We start from the raw sequence: 16,845 nt of genomic DNA, 5'->3' as shown, positions 1-16,845 counted from the left end.
GAAACAGCAACTTGTTACCTTTTCGATCCCTACATTCTTATTTTAAAAAGAACAAGAATATTAATCACTCTCTAGGATTCCAAACAAGAGTCAGACTCCAGATTCCTGTTCCCAATATATATTCATGTAAGAGTTATTCTTACCTTGACCATTCATAAAAAAGACTGTAACTAAATCAGTAAAGGCACTTATTTTATAGGTCACTCCCCAGAATGTAACTGATATGCTTGCAACATTCAACAGTGCCCATTTTCTTTCTGGCATGAATTAGTAACTCCTATTGGTATCACTAGATAATAACAAGTCAACAGTTTTTCATTCTATTTTTTACCCACATTGTAGATCATGACCAAGTACAAACACACCTATAGATATCTAGAATATCAATAGATGCACACAGATAACTAAAATTAAAATTTAATAAAACAATATTTTTATAAACAATTTTTATAAACAATGATTATCTTGTATTCTATTTCTTTTGTTTTGTTTAATGCTGGCTGTGACCTACTATGGGATTTTAAACAATGATCTAGATGACCCATACTCTACCTTTCCCATACCAAATTTTATATATATATAGAAATCTATCTATATATAGAAAGAGAAAAAATTGTGAACTACTATAGAGAAGTACAGCATGTAGCAGATTGAATCATTTGTCCCAATTTTTCACTCCCCTACAATTAAATTATATACTCACATGCTTACCATGGCTTCGTAGTGGGCACAGTGTATTTGTCCACTTCTTGACTTGGACTGGCTATGCAACTTACTTTACCCAATGGGATGTTAATGGACATGACAGAAGGAAACTTAAAAAATATGTCTCTGTGGTTGGACATTCAATGATCTACTGTGAGAACATTCTCAAAGTACTCACTACATTTTCAACCTGGGTTGCAATAATAACACAATTGCAACAAACCTGAATTAGGGACCTACTTGAAGAAGAATCTCTCCAGTTGGCCTGAAGGCCATGGGCAAGAAATAAACAATGTATTGTTATATATGCCCCTGAGATTTTATAAGTTTGTAACACAGCAAAAGCTAACTAATAAACAGCATGAAGTAGGACTTATTTTGGATCAAAAGGCATGTGATGCAGGGTTTTTGGTTGTTTTTTTTTTTTTTGTAACTATCCAAAATTGTTTTTATCTCACATAAGAATCTATCTGAAGGACACAGTTTCTGAGATTTTTTTTTCCTTAAGAAGATGCTTTCCCAAAGGCTGTCAAGCGTTGAGGCAAAATAAACAAACAAAACCTCAGATAAGGACAAATTATTCAAATACCTTCTCTATGCATGAGTAGCACACTAACACACACACACACACACACACACACACACACACACACAGAAAATGTTTTAAAAATAAAATAATACTTTCAAAGTGGGAAATTTCATAATACTCTACAGCAAAGACTCTTCTAGTAGCACATTAAAAATAATGCTAAAACTGAGGCATTCTTTTTTTTTCCTGAGGCATTCTTTTAAAGAAAAAGAATCTCCAGGTTGAGTTTTCTAGAATTACCACCTTGATATAATCCTACCTTATTCTTGGAGTATGTCAAGGAATTTTCTGAAATAAAAAGAAAAAAGAATGTTACCACTTAAAAGCTGTTTGTGAATTACTCCATAAACAAATAATATAAATATCAAGCCAGTAATAAGTTAATAGTTCTAGAAAATGTGATTTCTACCTGTATAACACAGTAAACATTTTTAAATGTTATCCTCACAGTATAGAGAACTAGATATGATTCCAAGATCCTCAACCCAATACAACACCAGAGCCAAAGAGTTGAGACCATTCTAAATTCCCCAAGGTTTCTGTGCAAACCCCCGGTGTCTACTAACCAATGCAAATTCATTCATAGCTGCCTCACAATAGCTTAGGTCCCAGAAACTCATCTAAAGAACATACAAGGAAAGTGCGCTTTACTACATTTTCTTCATCTGTTGGCCTTATGAAGTAAGCATTTAGATTTGAGGAGCCAGTGACTGATTTACAACAAAAGGGCAAACATGTAATGACTCAGATTATATGGCCAACTATCTTCTGAATAGAGATAGAAAAGCAGCTTCTCCATTCTTGTCTTCTGTTTCAAGAATGACTATAACATTTCTACTAGACTATTTAAACATTTTTTCTTGGCATATTTACTAAGTATCTTTATTCTCAGCAATTTGAAAAATTCAAGCAAAACAGTTTTGCCAAATTAGTGCCTATGTTCTTCCCCCATAGTACAAAACATAAACCATGACTGCTAAGATTTCTTATCAAGAGGTACTTTGTTCTTAGAGCAGCCAAAAGGGCAAATCAGAACTACAGGCAGTAACTGAAGTCAGCCACGAAGTTGTGAAAAAAAAAAACTAGGGAAGTAATGAAACTTCAATCATCCAGCTGCCCTGAGGTTTACTCCCTCCTTATAGCTCTCATTCTTCCCAAGTTGCCTTGGATACCAACGCCCACTCCCCAGATCTCACAGGGGTGGATTTCTTAGTTAAAGTACACTTGTTCAACAAAAAGGAGGATTTAGTTAAGTCATGATTTTCCATTTAATATAATGAACATGAACTGTAGCCAATCCCTGGTCTTCCTTACTCTGGTCAAAGAGTAATCACCTCAACCACATTTCTCACTCCTCTGTGTTCTAATTTAAAGCAATATTTTCAATTAAGCGTTGAAAGCTGATGAACTTTAGAAGGTAACAGAACACCACTGTGCAAAAGAAATACAACACAAGCCGAAGTGTGAGCCATGTTTGTACTTTAAAATTTTCTAGTAGCCACATCACAATAAAAGAAACACATAAAATTTATATATTTAACCCAATACATCAAAAATATTATTATTTCACCATATCCTGAATATACAATTATTAATGAGGTATTTCTATATTCCTTTTTCATATAGAGTCTTTGAAATCCAGGGTGCATTTTATGCACATCTCAATTCAGACTAATCACATTTCAAGTGCTCAATAGCCACATGTGGCTACTGGCTACAACACTGGACAGTACAGACTCTGACTGTAATAATCTTCATCAGGGATCACTAGATACCTATTATTGTTCTTTCACTAATTACGTAAAAGACTAAAAGACGGATAAGAGTGCTGAATATAAAACTGGTCTAGATTCAGACACTCTTCCCCATCATGTAAGTGAAAATTTCCAAGGATATAGAAATATAGAGATTTTTCTCTGGAAAATAGGTTGTAGCTATAATCTAAGGTACAACTGATGAATTTTAGGAGCCAGAGAAGATCATTTTTTGCACAGATGTGGAATGAAATTATGATTCCTTTTCTATCAAATCATAGTTTTAGAACTGGAATCATTCAAAGCTAGATTTCAAAGACTAAAAAACTAAATTGAAGATTCTTGATCAGGATACACAATGAGTGCATCTGTCACTAACAATATTGAGAAAAAATATTGATTCAGAGTTAAAATTGATTTATTCTTTTTCAGATAACATTACCTATCCTGTGTGTCCTTTGTGCACCTACATAGGTATCAAAAATTCGCTGCAATTCACATTTTCCAGTCATCTGTCGTAAGAGCCATTTCATCCAAAAGCGAAAAAAGTGCCCATAGAAGAACTCCCACAAAGAAATAAACATTTTTTTTAATCCTGGAGAAGGAAATATATGACAGATTTAATGACCTTAAATTAGATTTAAAAGTGGAAAAAAAATAGTTATTTCGACTTATCAAATCCCAAATTGTATCTATCATGTTATTCCACTGGGTCTACTTTCCAGTAGTAGTTAGGCATGTAAGAAAACAATGACAGATGTAATAAATACCATTTAGATCAGTTAAATAATGGATGGTCAAATAGTCAATTTTTCACTTTTTAGGAATTAACTGTAAAAATCAAACTACTTACTTAGCTTCAACTTCTCAGTTCCCTATATTCTCTGAGAATGGGGCTCAACAGTTCAAGAACAAAAGGGACACAACTTAGATACAATTAAATCAAATATGCCATACATCTGAATGGTTTGTATAACGAAGAGCTCTTTGAGCCGATGTGTAATTCCAGTTACATCTGTCCTACAGTCAGGAGATTCCAGCGAATAAAACCACAACACATGGCTTACAAACTGAAGTATATAAGTTGAACCCAGAGTAGATCACACCCCGACTAATTGTTGATTTTCCATTTAAGAGGTGAAGGGCAGAAATACTAATGAAGAGTAATAAACTACACCCTCGACAAAGCGGAATCTTGACGCCATTAGAAAAATCTTGAACTTCTCAATGAAGCGGGGGGTGGGAGGTGGGGTAGGGGGAATACCAGTGAGAAGTTACTTTAAAATAAAAATGCTTTATCTCCTTCCTGCCTTCAACATTCCCACAGGTACATCGTCTCTCGACTCCGGCCCGAGGGACTGTCAAATTTGAAATCCCCGCAGGTCAGTGCAGAAGCAACGCCCACCGTCAGATATGGGGGCAGAACTGCGACTTTAAAATGAATCCATCTAGGTCCGCGCTCAATAGGACAAAAGAAGCGAGAACTGCCGAGCGCGGGGAACGCCAGCCTCGAGGCGCCTGACCTCCCCGAACCTCGGGGAGTCGCTGCGCGGAGCCCCCCTTCCGAAGCCTGGCCGAGCCCAGGTCGCGCGCTGCCCGCGAGTGGGAAAGTACGGCTCGCACAAAGCCCCGCCGGCCTGGGCACCCCACGGTTTTCCTTAAGACACCGAGGGGCTCAACCAGCCCGCGCGCCCTCAGCACAGCCGCGCCAAAGCAGCGCCGGCCGAGAGGAAAAGAAACAGCAGCCACCTCACAGGAGCGGAAGAACTAGGGGGGAAGCTGGAGCTGCCTCGGTTTCCCCAACTGCAAACAGCCGGCAACGGAAACGACGCTACCCGCGGAACACTCCCTGCAAGCACCGCGACCCGGAAGTCGGGGGGGGGGGAGGCCGCGGGAACGCCCTCCCCGGGACACTGCCCGCCCCCGCCCCGCCCTTCCCGCCACTCCGATTGGCCCGAGCTCCACCAATTGCTAACGCCAAAAGGAGGTAGCTCTGAGTCGCTGGCGCGCGTGCTCGGATTCTAGGGACGCCCAACGGTTTCCCTGGCAACGACTGCCTGGAGGCACGCCCCGCGCCAAAGGTTAGTGTGTCAAAAGCGCCGCTCTGGCCGTACTTCTCGCCTTAAACCTCAGGTCGTTTGCGCGGTCTGGAATTGTGTGCTACTCCTAAACTCCAAGAACTCACGGAGAAACAGCGTACTTTTGGTAACCTTCATAGCGCCAAGGTTGCAAAAGCACTTTCACCTACATTTAATATTAATTCTGCGAAGTATTTATTAATAGCCCTACTTTATGGATGAGGAAACGGCATTTATGTTTAATGACTTGACCATGGCTAATACATGGCAAAACAAAAACAAAAACAAAACAAAACAAAAAAACACCAAAAACTCTGCTATGTTGAGTAAAGAAGTTGGGACTTTGTCCAAAACCCAAGAGTATCTGGAGGAAGTGCTTTCCAGGCACGAAAACCACAAGTGCGAAGGAGCATTCTTCATAAATGGGAGAAAGAGCACGAAGGCCAGTGTAGCTGGAGAAGCAAAGGATAAGGGGAGAGTAAATCTAAGTACAAAGGACAGCTTCCGTGGAGAAATAACCTACCCCCACCCACCCACAACTCCTGAGCCCTCAGTCCCATTTCTCAAAAGCAACCAGCATTAGTTTCTTGTTCATACCTCCAGGAATATTTTATGCAAGTGTGTGCTTGTATAATTCCCGCATCCCCTTATGTGTTAACACACATAGCAGCAGCAATACACACTTTTCCACACTTCAGCATTTTTTCAAAAGGTGCTAATTGTAAAACATTAGACACCGAAGCCCCATGGAAGCAACCAACAACCAACGTGGTCATGAAAACTGGACATGTACTATAATAATAGAATCATAGAATCTTAGATCTTGAAGGAAACAAAGATCTCATTGAATATTTTTTGTTGTACATGAAAAGACTCAAAAAAGCAAAGTATACAGCCAATTTGGCAAATTAAGAAGTGGAAACAAACTTCTATTTAAGGGTCTTTCAATTATTACACAAGTGCTTTGTATAATTGAAAGTGAGATAGTCCTGTAGTACCATTACTTAATCCTTCTACTTTTAAAATTTGCTATGCTGAGAGTACAGAGTATAAAGAAAAGCTGTCTTCTTGTCTCCATGCTGCCTAGTTGGTCCACTTCTATCTATGTTTTCCTCCAAGAGAAAGTAATGGTAACCTGTTTGGTTAGAACCTGAAAAGTTGATTGAACTGACTTTATTGGAAGCAAAGTCACTGTACATTAGATGTCATGTGCCCCAGCCAGGAGACCCAACAATGACCACAAGCTCTTCTCAAATTAAAAAAAATATATTTTAAAAATGTCATGTGCATATGATTGCCTCTTCTATTTTCACTAATTCATTTGCATGTAGCTGGCAAATATATTAAGCACTTCTTGTCTCTCAGGGAAGATCGTCCTTCTCTCTTTCTCTCTCATTCTCTTTGGTTTTCTTCTTCCATGTGGCCGGCTAACTGATGGTTAACTCAAGATTAGAATTCTGGCTTCAAGGAGAAGGTGAGACCCCACTTAGGTCTCTGAACTAATCTGTGTGCTTTTACCTGGTTCTGTCAAATAACCTAAATGGAAAACAAAGCTTATGGTGTAATGGTGTCTGGTTATATTTTTCAATAGTACTAAGGAATCTTTGTGTTCTTAGATTCTTAGACTAAACAATCAAGCACTGTTGATTTTAGAAATTGCTTAATGGAAAGGTTGTTTGGCATGACTTAATCAATAGCTCATTGCAATGTTCAGCATTTGATCCATAGAGGAATCAAATTAAGTATCAATGCCCCCTTTTGGAGTGTGTGAGGTCTGGAATGCAGCAAATTTATAGTGAGAAGGAGAATTGTATACTCCTTTCATTAACAGTGACATGGATTCTCTCCTGTGGAAGTATTAAAAATATGAAGGACAAAAAATATTAAGGACAGTGGCAACACTGATTGTTTGTATGATGATTTGTGCTATACTTCTCTAAATCTATTTTAAATTTTATACACTGTAATTAGGGGGACCACCTCATAAGTATATGGTTCCCCATTTGGTTCTTTTAGTGGGAGAAGAGGAAATATACAGAATGCCAAAGCAGATTGATTCTCATAGCTCCTAGTACCGAGCTTTACTGATGAAAAGAAAGTTGAGGGGCGCCTGGGTGGCTCAGTGGGTTAAGCCTCTGCCTTCAGCTCAGGTCATGATCCCAGGGTCCTGGGATCGAGCCCCGCATCGGGCTCTCTGCTCAGCATGAAGCCTGCTTCCTCCTCTCTCTCTCTCTCTGCCTGCCTCTCTGCCTACTTGTGATCTCTCTCTCTCTGTCAAGATAATAAATAAAAAATAAAAATCTTTAAAAAAAAAAAAAAAGAAAGAAAAGAAAGTTGAAACTATTCAGAATTAAGCTAATGGACTGGGGTGAAAAAGGTAACCAGGACAAAGGAAATAAATATTGAATCAGGTTAAATGATTTCTATGATTGCTTAAAAAAAGAAGGGAGAGTGAGAGGGAAGAGAGAAGCAGGAAATTGGATGACCTTCCAGGGGCTTGGTAGCACATTTGATAGCAATAGTTGAGAGGAGGGACACCTACTCCAGCTCCTCATCCACCTCACCTAAGCTAACCTGTCAGATTTGTTCCAGTTTTCCCAGCCTGGGAGAGTTTCAAGCCAATGATACCAAAGGGAAATAGGGAGGTAAAGAGTGTTTAGCACAAGATGGTGATTTTGATTCATCCATTAAGGTTGTGGGAGAAAAGGACGATTAACTGGAGGGTCAATAAATCTTCATTTGATCCCTGGTAGGAGGTCCAAGTTTTTTTTTTTTTTTTTAAGATTTTATTTATTTATTTGACAGAAAGAGATCACAAGTAGACAGAGAGGCAGGCAGAGAGAGAGAGAGAGAGAGAGGGAAGCAGGCTCCCTGCTGAGCAGAGAGCAATGTGGGATTCGATCCCAGGACCCTGAGATCATGACCTGAGCTGAAGGCAGCAGCTTAACCCACTGAGCCACCCAGGCACCCTTCATTGTTTGATGAAGTTAATTTTGAGTGGCAGAGGGTAGTGAAATACCTTTTAGGGATTAGTGAATGATGATGCAAAATGTAGCGCAATACCAGCTGAAGAATGGAAGGACCATATTGAGGTATGAAAATTCAAGTTTGGTAGCGCCGGGATCACCATGAAGCTGAAGAGGAAGAGGAAGAATGAGAAAATGATGAAGAATGAGATGGAGAATAAGAAAGAACTTCCAGTTCTTGACTTTAGCAGAATATATAATTAGAATCGATGTGAGGATAATTCTTGTCGCTACCAGCTTAAAGCCAAATGTTTTTAAGAGACAGAGAAGTCTGCCCTTCATGTAGCTTTAATTGGACACGCAAAATAGAAGACCTAAGAATTGCCCAAACCTTCCTTTATAGTAAATATAAGGCAGTGTCAGATTCTGGAAGGACACAGAAAATCTCACCTTTCATTAAGGAAACACAGGAGCCGAAGAGCTAATCTCCACTAATGGTTTGCATTAATCCTGTGGCCTAAGAAAGAAAGAAATAAGAAAAAGAAAAAAGAAGGCTCTTAAAAATAACATGTTAACGTTATGATTTAACCAAAGTAGTTTCCATGATTTAAACAAGTGTCTGTTATTCCAGGCATTGTAAAAACTAGAAGAGGTTCAGTATGCCAACTGGGACTGGGATTTTTGTGATCATTTCAGTAAATGCTGTCTTCTCGATCCCACTCTCAGAACTCAAGCACCATTTTCTTGTACACGAGAAGGAATGCAGTATTTGTTCATGGTCCTTCCCCCAAGATATCTGACCTCTCCAACTCACTGCCACAATTGGTGAGATTGAGTTTAGATATGATTACCATCAAAATTAAGTTAATTCATTGTATTGATAACATTATGATCATTTCCCCTTTGAAGGAAGAAACTCAGAAGATATGAGATATGTAGTGGCAAATATAACTAACCAAATGGTTCATCAATCCAGATAAAATTTAGAACTTAATGCAATCTTTGAAATTTCTAAAGATCACTTTGGACAACCAGAGGTATTCTATGAACACTAAATAAATACATAACTCTCTCTCCAGAACTCTATCAATAAAAAGAAGGCACAATCCCTTTATGAACTATTTGGAAAGCTATGAAAAATATATAACGGGCAATGGTCCATGTATGCTCCGACACCCTCTGATTCTTATACATTCACACATAATTTTCCAAGAGTCTGACACAGAATACAAGCAGTTTGGAGGCTTTGAATAAGATAATACTGCCGCCTTGTGGCGACCACTGGGATTTTTTTACTCAAAAGTTCCTGATGATGGCGCTAGAGAGCCGGTTTACCAGCACACTGTTGGGCTCTAATGAAAACAGTTCCCCATAACTTAAGAGGAGCAAATTAATATCAAGACCTGAACGACCTGTGATATGATATATGTGATATCAGGAAGAAGTTGTGATAAAGAGGAAACTGCACAAGTTCTCAAATAAAATGGAATTTGTGTCATGAGAGGGTTCTCTGAGGAGTTATAACACACCCATGACCCATGAGCATAGCATCTGTGCTTTCAGATGAATTCATAGTCCACTTCTCTGGCTGACCAGTTTAAACTTCATGACTTTCCTTTCACCAAAATAAAACCAGTTTCTTGGTTTATCCATGAGGGGTCCTGTACCGTAACAACTGCAGTGTAAAAGTCAGCCACCATCTGCTCTACAAGCGGTAAACACCCAGTGAAATAAGGCAAAGGTAAGTGCAGGCAAGGGGCCACCATGAGGGCGGAATCCTTGACAGTGGGGGGAGAATTCTTTTCTACCTCAGGGCAATGTCCGCATGTTCAAAGAGTAGTGGGCCAGTCACCAAATGAGAATCTCGGTGAGGGAACTTTATATAAGAATACTCCCAGGGTAGGTGATAAAATTGTGGAAGCCTCACAAGGCTTCCCAAGGAGGATTTTAGTGGATCATAGAACGCCTACGACAGGGTGCCTGGGTGGCTCAGTCGTTAAGCGTCTGCCTTCAGCTCAGGTCACGATCCCGGTATCCTGGGATCGAGCCCCGGATCTGGCTCCCAGCTCAACAAGAAGCCTGCTTCTCTCTCTCCCATTCCCCTTGCTTGTGTTCCCTCTCTTGCTGTCTCTCTCTCTCTAATAAATAAATAAAATCTTTAAAGAAAATAAAAGAAATGCCTACGACAAGAAGTGAGTTGGTTCAGCAGGGGAATGGAATGCCTAAGTGATGCCCTGCCGATTTCTTGAAGTAGCTATGTGGGTAATAATGTGGGTACAGTGGTGCCAAAGTGAGACAAGAGCGGGAAGAATAATGGTATTATTCCACTTGTCTCTCACCTGTGCCACTAATGTGGTAGGAGACTGTTGACTGCTAATGACAACAACAAAATTAGCCATTTAAAGATGGCATTCAGGAAAATCTCCTGGGCAAAAGACTCCAAGCATAAAAGCCAGTGAGGATACAGGATTACTATTTGCAGTCCCTGTAGGATCCAAATGAGTTTGACATTTATTCTGTCCTGGACTAAAGCCCAAACACTGTCCAGGGCTATTTGGTTCCCTTTGTGTGGGGAGTCCTGCTCGGACGAGGGGACACCAAACGTGGGCGGCACGGGCAGTGAAAGGATTCATCCAAAGCAGAACAAAAGAGATAAAAGTTGGAACGCCTGGGTGGCTCAGTCACTTAAGTGGCTGCCTTCAGCTCAGGTCATAATCCCAGGGTCCTGGGATCAAGTCCTGCATCAGGCTCCCCGCTCAGCAAGGAGTCTACTTCTCCTCTCCCTCTGCCTGCTGCTGCTTCTGCTTGTGCTCTCTAAAAAAATAAAATATTTTTAAAAAATATATAATTTTTTAAAAAAATATTCTATTTTTTTAAAAAAACAGAAAAGAGAAGTTTCTTGACTACACTGCAAGGGAGCAGGCAGGCAGGGCAGAAAGGAGAGACTGAGGTGAAGAGGCCTGGAGGTGATGGTGAGGGGCCCTAGTAATAGGGCGGGGGAGAGGGAGTACGGGGATGTGCAGAATTTTCCTTTTATTTATTTATTTATTTTTGGTAATCTTACGAACTGTGCCTACCTTGTTGAATTGGTCATTTAGGGCCTGTAGCTATTTCCAGGTGGGTCACTTAAAGAGCCTGTTTGCACTCGGCTTGATGGTGGTCACTGTGGGCGCTTTCACCTTGCTCCACACTCTGGACCAAAGAATGCCTTCTACATTCCAGTGTGCAGAAAACGGCCCCTCCAATCCTAACATAGGGACACATCAGATTCTTCTCAGTCTATAAAGTAGCTGTTAAACTGAAACTAGAGCTGGTATTGAAAATACAATGTAAAGATACAGAGGGCTGGGTGCATCAGTTAGGTGAATGTGTGTTTTGTCCCTTTATTATAAGGGAATCTAACTCAGGGACAGCCAAATGGAAGAGATCCGTAGGACAGTGTGTGGAGAAAGAGGCACGAAGCTTCTACACTCTCTGAGCACCCCATTTCCCCCCAGTCTCCACATGGTCCCCAACCCAGAAGCTCTCCTAATTCCACCCATTCTGGTGTTTATGGAGGCTTTATTACATAGGCATGATTGATTAAATCTCTGGCACCCTTGGTGATTTTACTCAATCTCCTGCCCCTCTCCCATCCCCGGAGGTCAGGGGTGGGATAGGACTGAATGTTCAACACCCCTCACACCCCTGCCTTACATGCTTTCCAAAAGTGACTTCATTAACCTAACAAAAATCACTTTTATCACTCTCTCTCAGGAAATTTCAAGGGTCTTAGGAGCTCTGTGCCAGGACTGGCTAAAGACACAATATATATTTCTTATTAGAAATCACAATATGGCCATGGGGATGAGGGGGTGGGGGATGGTGAGAACTCTCTCTTTCCCATTGTACACACTTATTTTACTGGACCTCATGCTTTAGGGTCCAACATTTCACTTGGAAGACAGAGAAGGGAGAATTGCTGCCCAAGACACAATTTCCGTTCCTTTCTACATAAATGTGCATATTTTTAAGGAACCCTCCTGTGTTAGATAGTGACTTTACATCATGTAGCCAAGCAAGGATTGGCTATATGTTTCTCCCAGTGACCTCAGAGAGTGGGAATATACTTTGTTGTACTTGACTGAGACAATCCTACCCCTTCCTCCTGGGAATGGACAAAGGGGAGGCCCTGGCAAGTTTCCAACTGCTGCTCTCCTTGTGGGTTGAGAGTGTGGCTGAACCAGAGGCCCTTGCCTGGGGAGACTAAGTCTATATTCTGACAGGTGATAAATGGAAAAAAGATGAAATGTTAAAAGAAGGAGAACAAGTAAATGATGGTGCTGGGGAAAGAGACTGTTACTTAGTCCTCTAGAGTGACTGATAGTAGGGGCACCTGGGAAACTCAGTCTGTTGAGCATCTGCCTTAGGCTCAGGACATGATCCCAGGGTCCTGGGATCAAGCCCCATGTCGAACTCCCTGCTCAGCTGGGGGCCTGCTTCTCCCTCTCCCCTTACTTGTGCTCTCTCTTTCTCTCTCTCAAATAAATAAATAAAATCTTAAAAGAGAGAGAGTGTCTGGTAGTAAGAGAATAACACTTATTATAGTGATTTCTCATACAAGCCACATCATGGTTGATGACAGGATCAGGCCTCAGATCTGTTGTCCCTGAAAACTAGATTGAAGCAGATTCACATGTTTGGCCTGTAAACTCCGCCAGGAGTTTCTGGAGAAAACCGCGACCCAGGACCCCTGAGCTCCTGCCCCAATGGTAGAAGACTGGTACTATCATCTGGGTTGTGACGTATGAGCTGTGCTGGTTTTTCTGCTGCTTTTCTAGGTACCTGATGTGGTCATCTAGGTGGCCTCCTCATTTTTGTTAAGACCAGAACTATGCCTGGTTGAAGCTTCCGGAAGCCTACATGATGCTTTTGTATGAATGAATATGAGATGCCTTCCTTGCTCTGAACAGTTCCGCACCAGAGTGCAGCTGGAGCATGCGCCGTTCTCAGCCTTCACCTAGGCAGGCCTCTTTGGTAGGACTATAGTCTTTCAATTCAGGGGACAATTCTAGACACTTGAAGCCTTTTCCCCCCTAATCAGGCTTGTCTTGGTACATTCAGGGATATGAGACAAATTTAACATCTAGAATATAACGACCAGGGCACATCATGGAACCCCGCCCCCCCCACACACACACTGATGGCAGAGAATGTAGTGTCTTTATTACATAGGTATTTTGGAATGATTTGAGCAAAGAGAATAAGCTAGGTAATCTATACTTTTTCCCAAATCCAACCTATGATTCTATAAAGGGCTGCTGTGCAGTGATTCCCAAAAGAGTCATCCCTTGGACTGTCAGTATCATCGGGGACTTGTTAGAAACGCCCCTTCTGGGGTCCCAGCCTTACCCCACTGAATCAAAACTGAAGGTGTGCCCAGAACTGTCTAACAAGGTTTCCAGGTGATTCCTTTTTTTTTTTTTTTAAAGAGTTTATTTATTTGTCAGAGAGGGGGAGAGGGAGCACCCGCACATATAAGCAAGGGGAGCAGCAGGCAGAGGAAGAGGGAGAGGGAAAAGCAGGCTCCCCACTGAGCAGAGACCCCTAAGGGGGACTCGATCACAAGATCCTGGGATCCTGACCTGAGCCAAAGGCAGACGCTTAACTGACTGAGCTGCCCAGGCATCCCTCCAAGTGATTGTTATTTAAGAAGAATGGCTGTCATAGATGATCCTTAAAAGTTCCTTTCAGTGCTGTCATTTTCCTGAATTGCGCCAAACAGATGGCACTCAGGTGGGTACAGATGACTTATTTCTAAATAACATGAAACAGACAACAGGGCCAGGACAACTGGCATTTTATCAAGTTATTATCTTTCAGATTCTTTCCACCTGTATATCCCGTACATATACAGAACTAGAAACATCCGTCCCCACTAAGTTTATTTTTCTTTGCTCCTAACAGTCGTGAGACCACCATTCAGACCGAATTTAACTCAAGAAGCCCTGATGGCTTTAAGGCTGGTCATACCCCCAGAGAATACTCTCCCCATTCCCATTGTTATTCCCATAAATATTCCTATACATATTGAGCATTATTTGCCCTGGCAATTCTCTACTTCCCATGGTCTGAATGTGCCACTAATTTTAGAAAGCAAATCGCAAAAGGGAAGTCTGACGGTCCTTGAGAACGCTACTGCATTCTTTATCCATTGGATTTCCTGGAGTGGTGTTTATTGTAGGCATGAACCATAAGGAGCTAGCAACTGCAGGTAGTTTGTTGAGAAGACCGCTCAGTTGTACTACAGGCTTGTGTTTCAATCACTACTTTTGATCTGTAAGACACCCTGGAATCCACAAGGGGGAGTAGGATATGGAAATATGTGAGGTACAATATGGAGTAGGATATGGAAATATTAAGACACAAACTTTCTCTTGTAAGGACTCAAAGCGTGGTAAAAGAAAGAAAATATGTGCATAACAAATAAATATGGTGCACGTCGAGTGTCCTGAGAGAGGACCTAAGTGCTACAAGTTTTCAAAGAGGATAGAGATTTCTGTACACACGGATAGTCAATTAAGTCTTCAGGTAGTGTCGTTTCAGCTGAGTCTTGAACACTTTTGGAAGGTAGGGACATGAGCGTGTGTGGTGCATCCATGTTTGAGCATGAAGAAGGCAGAGCCCAGAACCAGCAGGGGACCATTTGTATCTCCAGTACCTAGTTCAGTGACCGGCACAGAGGAGATGTTGAGTGACAATCATGTGTTCTGACTCATAGACAAACCATTGACTGATTATCGCGTTTGTTTGTTTGTTTTACTTTTTTTTTTTAATTTCTTTTCAGTGTAACAGAATTCATTGTTTTTGCACCACACCTAGTGCTCCATGCTATGCGTACCCTCCATAATACCCACCACCTGGTTCCCCCAACCTCCCACCCCCGCCCCTTCAAAACCCTCAGGTTGTTTTTCAGAGTCCATAGTCTCTCATGGTTCACCTCCCCTTCCAATTTCCCTCAACTCCCTTCTCCCCTCCATCTCCCCATGTCCTCCATGTTATTTGTTATGGTCCACAAATAAGTGAAACCATATGATAATTGACTCTCTCTGCTTGACTTATTTCACTCAGCATGGTCTCTTCCAGTTATCATGGGTTTTAAAAAAAAAAAGATTTTATTTTATTTATTTGACAGAGATCACAAGTAGGCAGAGAGGCAGGCAGAGAGAGAGGGGGAAGCAGGCTCCCTGCTGAGCAGAGATTCCAATGTGGGGCTCAATCCCAAGACTCTGAGATCATGACCTGAGCTGAAGGCAAAGGCTTAACCCACTGAGCCACCCAGGCGCCCCATATCATGGGGTTTTTTAAAGATTTTATTTATTTATTTGAGCTAGAGAGAGCAGGGGGGAAAGGGCAGAGGGAGAGGGAGAATCGGACTTCCTGCTGAGGGGACGCAGGACTCTATCCTAGGACCCCAGGATCATGACCTGAGCCAAAGGCAGATGCTTAACTGACTGAGCCACCCAGGCACTCCTGATTATCAAGATTTTGGTTTTTCCTTTCTTTGGAAAAGAGACAAAAGGAAAAAAATAATTATACAAAATGGAAAAATTAGAAGACACATGCTGATTTCTAAAACATTAAGATGTGAGAGCAAAGTGCTTTTCTGAATCTTGAAAACATGGTATTTGGTGAGTTTGAGTGGAGTAGACCTTGTGAGTACTACATTAGAGGCAAGTACATAGCTGGAATAGGGAAGATAGCTGGAAAGGTAGATGGAATCAGACTGTGCAAGGGTCTGGACTCCACGCCAACACTTTTCACTTTTTTTTTTTTTTTTTTAGTTTATTTGTCAGGGACAGAGGGAGTGAGAGCGAGCGAGCACAGGCAGACAGAGAGGCAGGCAGAGGCAGAGGGAGAAGCAGGTTCCCTGCCCAGCAAGGAGCCCGATGTGGGACTCGATCCCAGGACGCTGGGATCATGACCTGAGCCGAAGGCAGCCGCTTAACCAACTGAGCCACCCAGGCGTCCCAACACTTTTCACTTTTAACAGAGTTGCTGGAGGATTTTTGAGCAGGCGGTCTGCTCAAAATAATAATAGAGAAAAAAATAATTAATGGTAGTTAAATGCCATAAACTATGGGACAGTTCTCCACTGCTTTGTGGGGGAAAAATAATTAGAATTAGTGAGAAAATTAATACTGTTTCTGATGAGCAACAGCAGAGAACCAAAATGTATTGAGTGTTACATAATGACAAGGAATATGCGAATTGGCTTTGAACGCGCTATTTAACTCAGCAACCTAGAACAGGTATTTTTCATGTCATCTTTTTGTTGAAGACCCCTACTTTAAAAAGGATTAAAAACTTTCCCTGTATACTGCTAGTGGATTCTGATGTTGTTTTTCAACACAAAGCTAAAAGTGTGAAACTGGAGACCAAGTAAAAGGACTGTGAGATACTGAATTTGGAGATTCCTGTGCTGAAGAGCTTCTTCCCCCAGGTTAGTCTTTCTCCACCCAGCTCCACGCTCCCCTCCCCCGCAGACAGGTCGGAAGGTCTAGTACACTAGAGAACTTCTGGCCCTGTGGCTTCCAGAGGAGCTTAGCCAATGGGATGAGGGAGAATAGAGTTGAGGATTGGCTCCCAATCCTGGGATCTGGCTGGGTGACTGCTCAACGGAAGGTCACAACTCCTGCCATCAGCACAGGAGAAAACACAGCTTATAAAGGCATTCTCAGGTTGGCATGTGTTCAAATCTTTTTTCTCTTTCG

At 41.6% G+C, this 16,845-nt stretch overlaps 2 protein-coding genes across 7 annotated transcripts in view; one reads left to right on the top strand and one right to left on the bottom strand.

The window, feature by feature from the left end:
* The window catches only part of ELMOD2 (ELMO domain containing 2), a 31,042-nt gene extending 26,093 nt beyond the window's left edge, over positions 1 to 4,949 (bottom strand). For 3 of the 6 annotated variants that reach the window (XM_047718503.1, XM_047718507.1, XM_047718506.1), the window contains exons 1-3: positions 4,798 to 4,949; positions 3,491 to 3,643; positions 1,554 to 1,582 (exon numbers count right to left, since the gene is read on the bottom strand). In XM_047718503.1, the coding sequence (XP_047574459.1) occupies positions 1,554 to 1,582; positions 3,491 to 3,632 (171 nt within the window). In that variant the 5' untranslated portion in view covers positions 3,633 to 3,643; positions 4,798 to 4,949. The other 3 variants (XM_047718505.1, XM_047718504.1, XM_047718508.1) reach the window with 3 other exon arrangements.
* Positions 4,339 to 5,649, top strand: LOC125094139 (potassium/sodium hyperpolarization-activated cyclic nucleotide-gated channel 4-like). Its single transcript, XM_047719846.1, has 2 exons — positions 4,339 to 4,375; positions 4,501 to 5,649. The coding sequence occupies exons 1-2, from the start codon at positions 4,339 to 4,341 to the stop codon at positions 5,037 to 5,039; spliced, it is 576 nt and encodes a 191-aa protein (XP_047575802.1). The 3' UTR covers positions 5,040 to 5,649.
* The last annotated feature ends 11,196 nt before the right edge of the window (positions 5,650 to 16,845 follow it).

This window comes from Lutra lutra, chromosome 2 (genome assembly GCF_902655055.1).
Source record: "Lutra lutra chromosome 2, mLutLut1.2, whole genome shotgun sequence".
Lineage (NCBI taxonomy): Eukaryota > Metazoa > Chordata > Mammalia > Carnivora > Mustelidae > Lutra > Lutra lutra.
The sequence above is the reverse complement of the archived record's forward strand: the minus strand, read 5'-3'. Positions and strand labels throughout refer to the sequence as shown.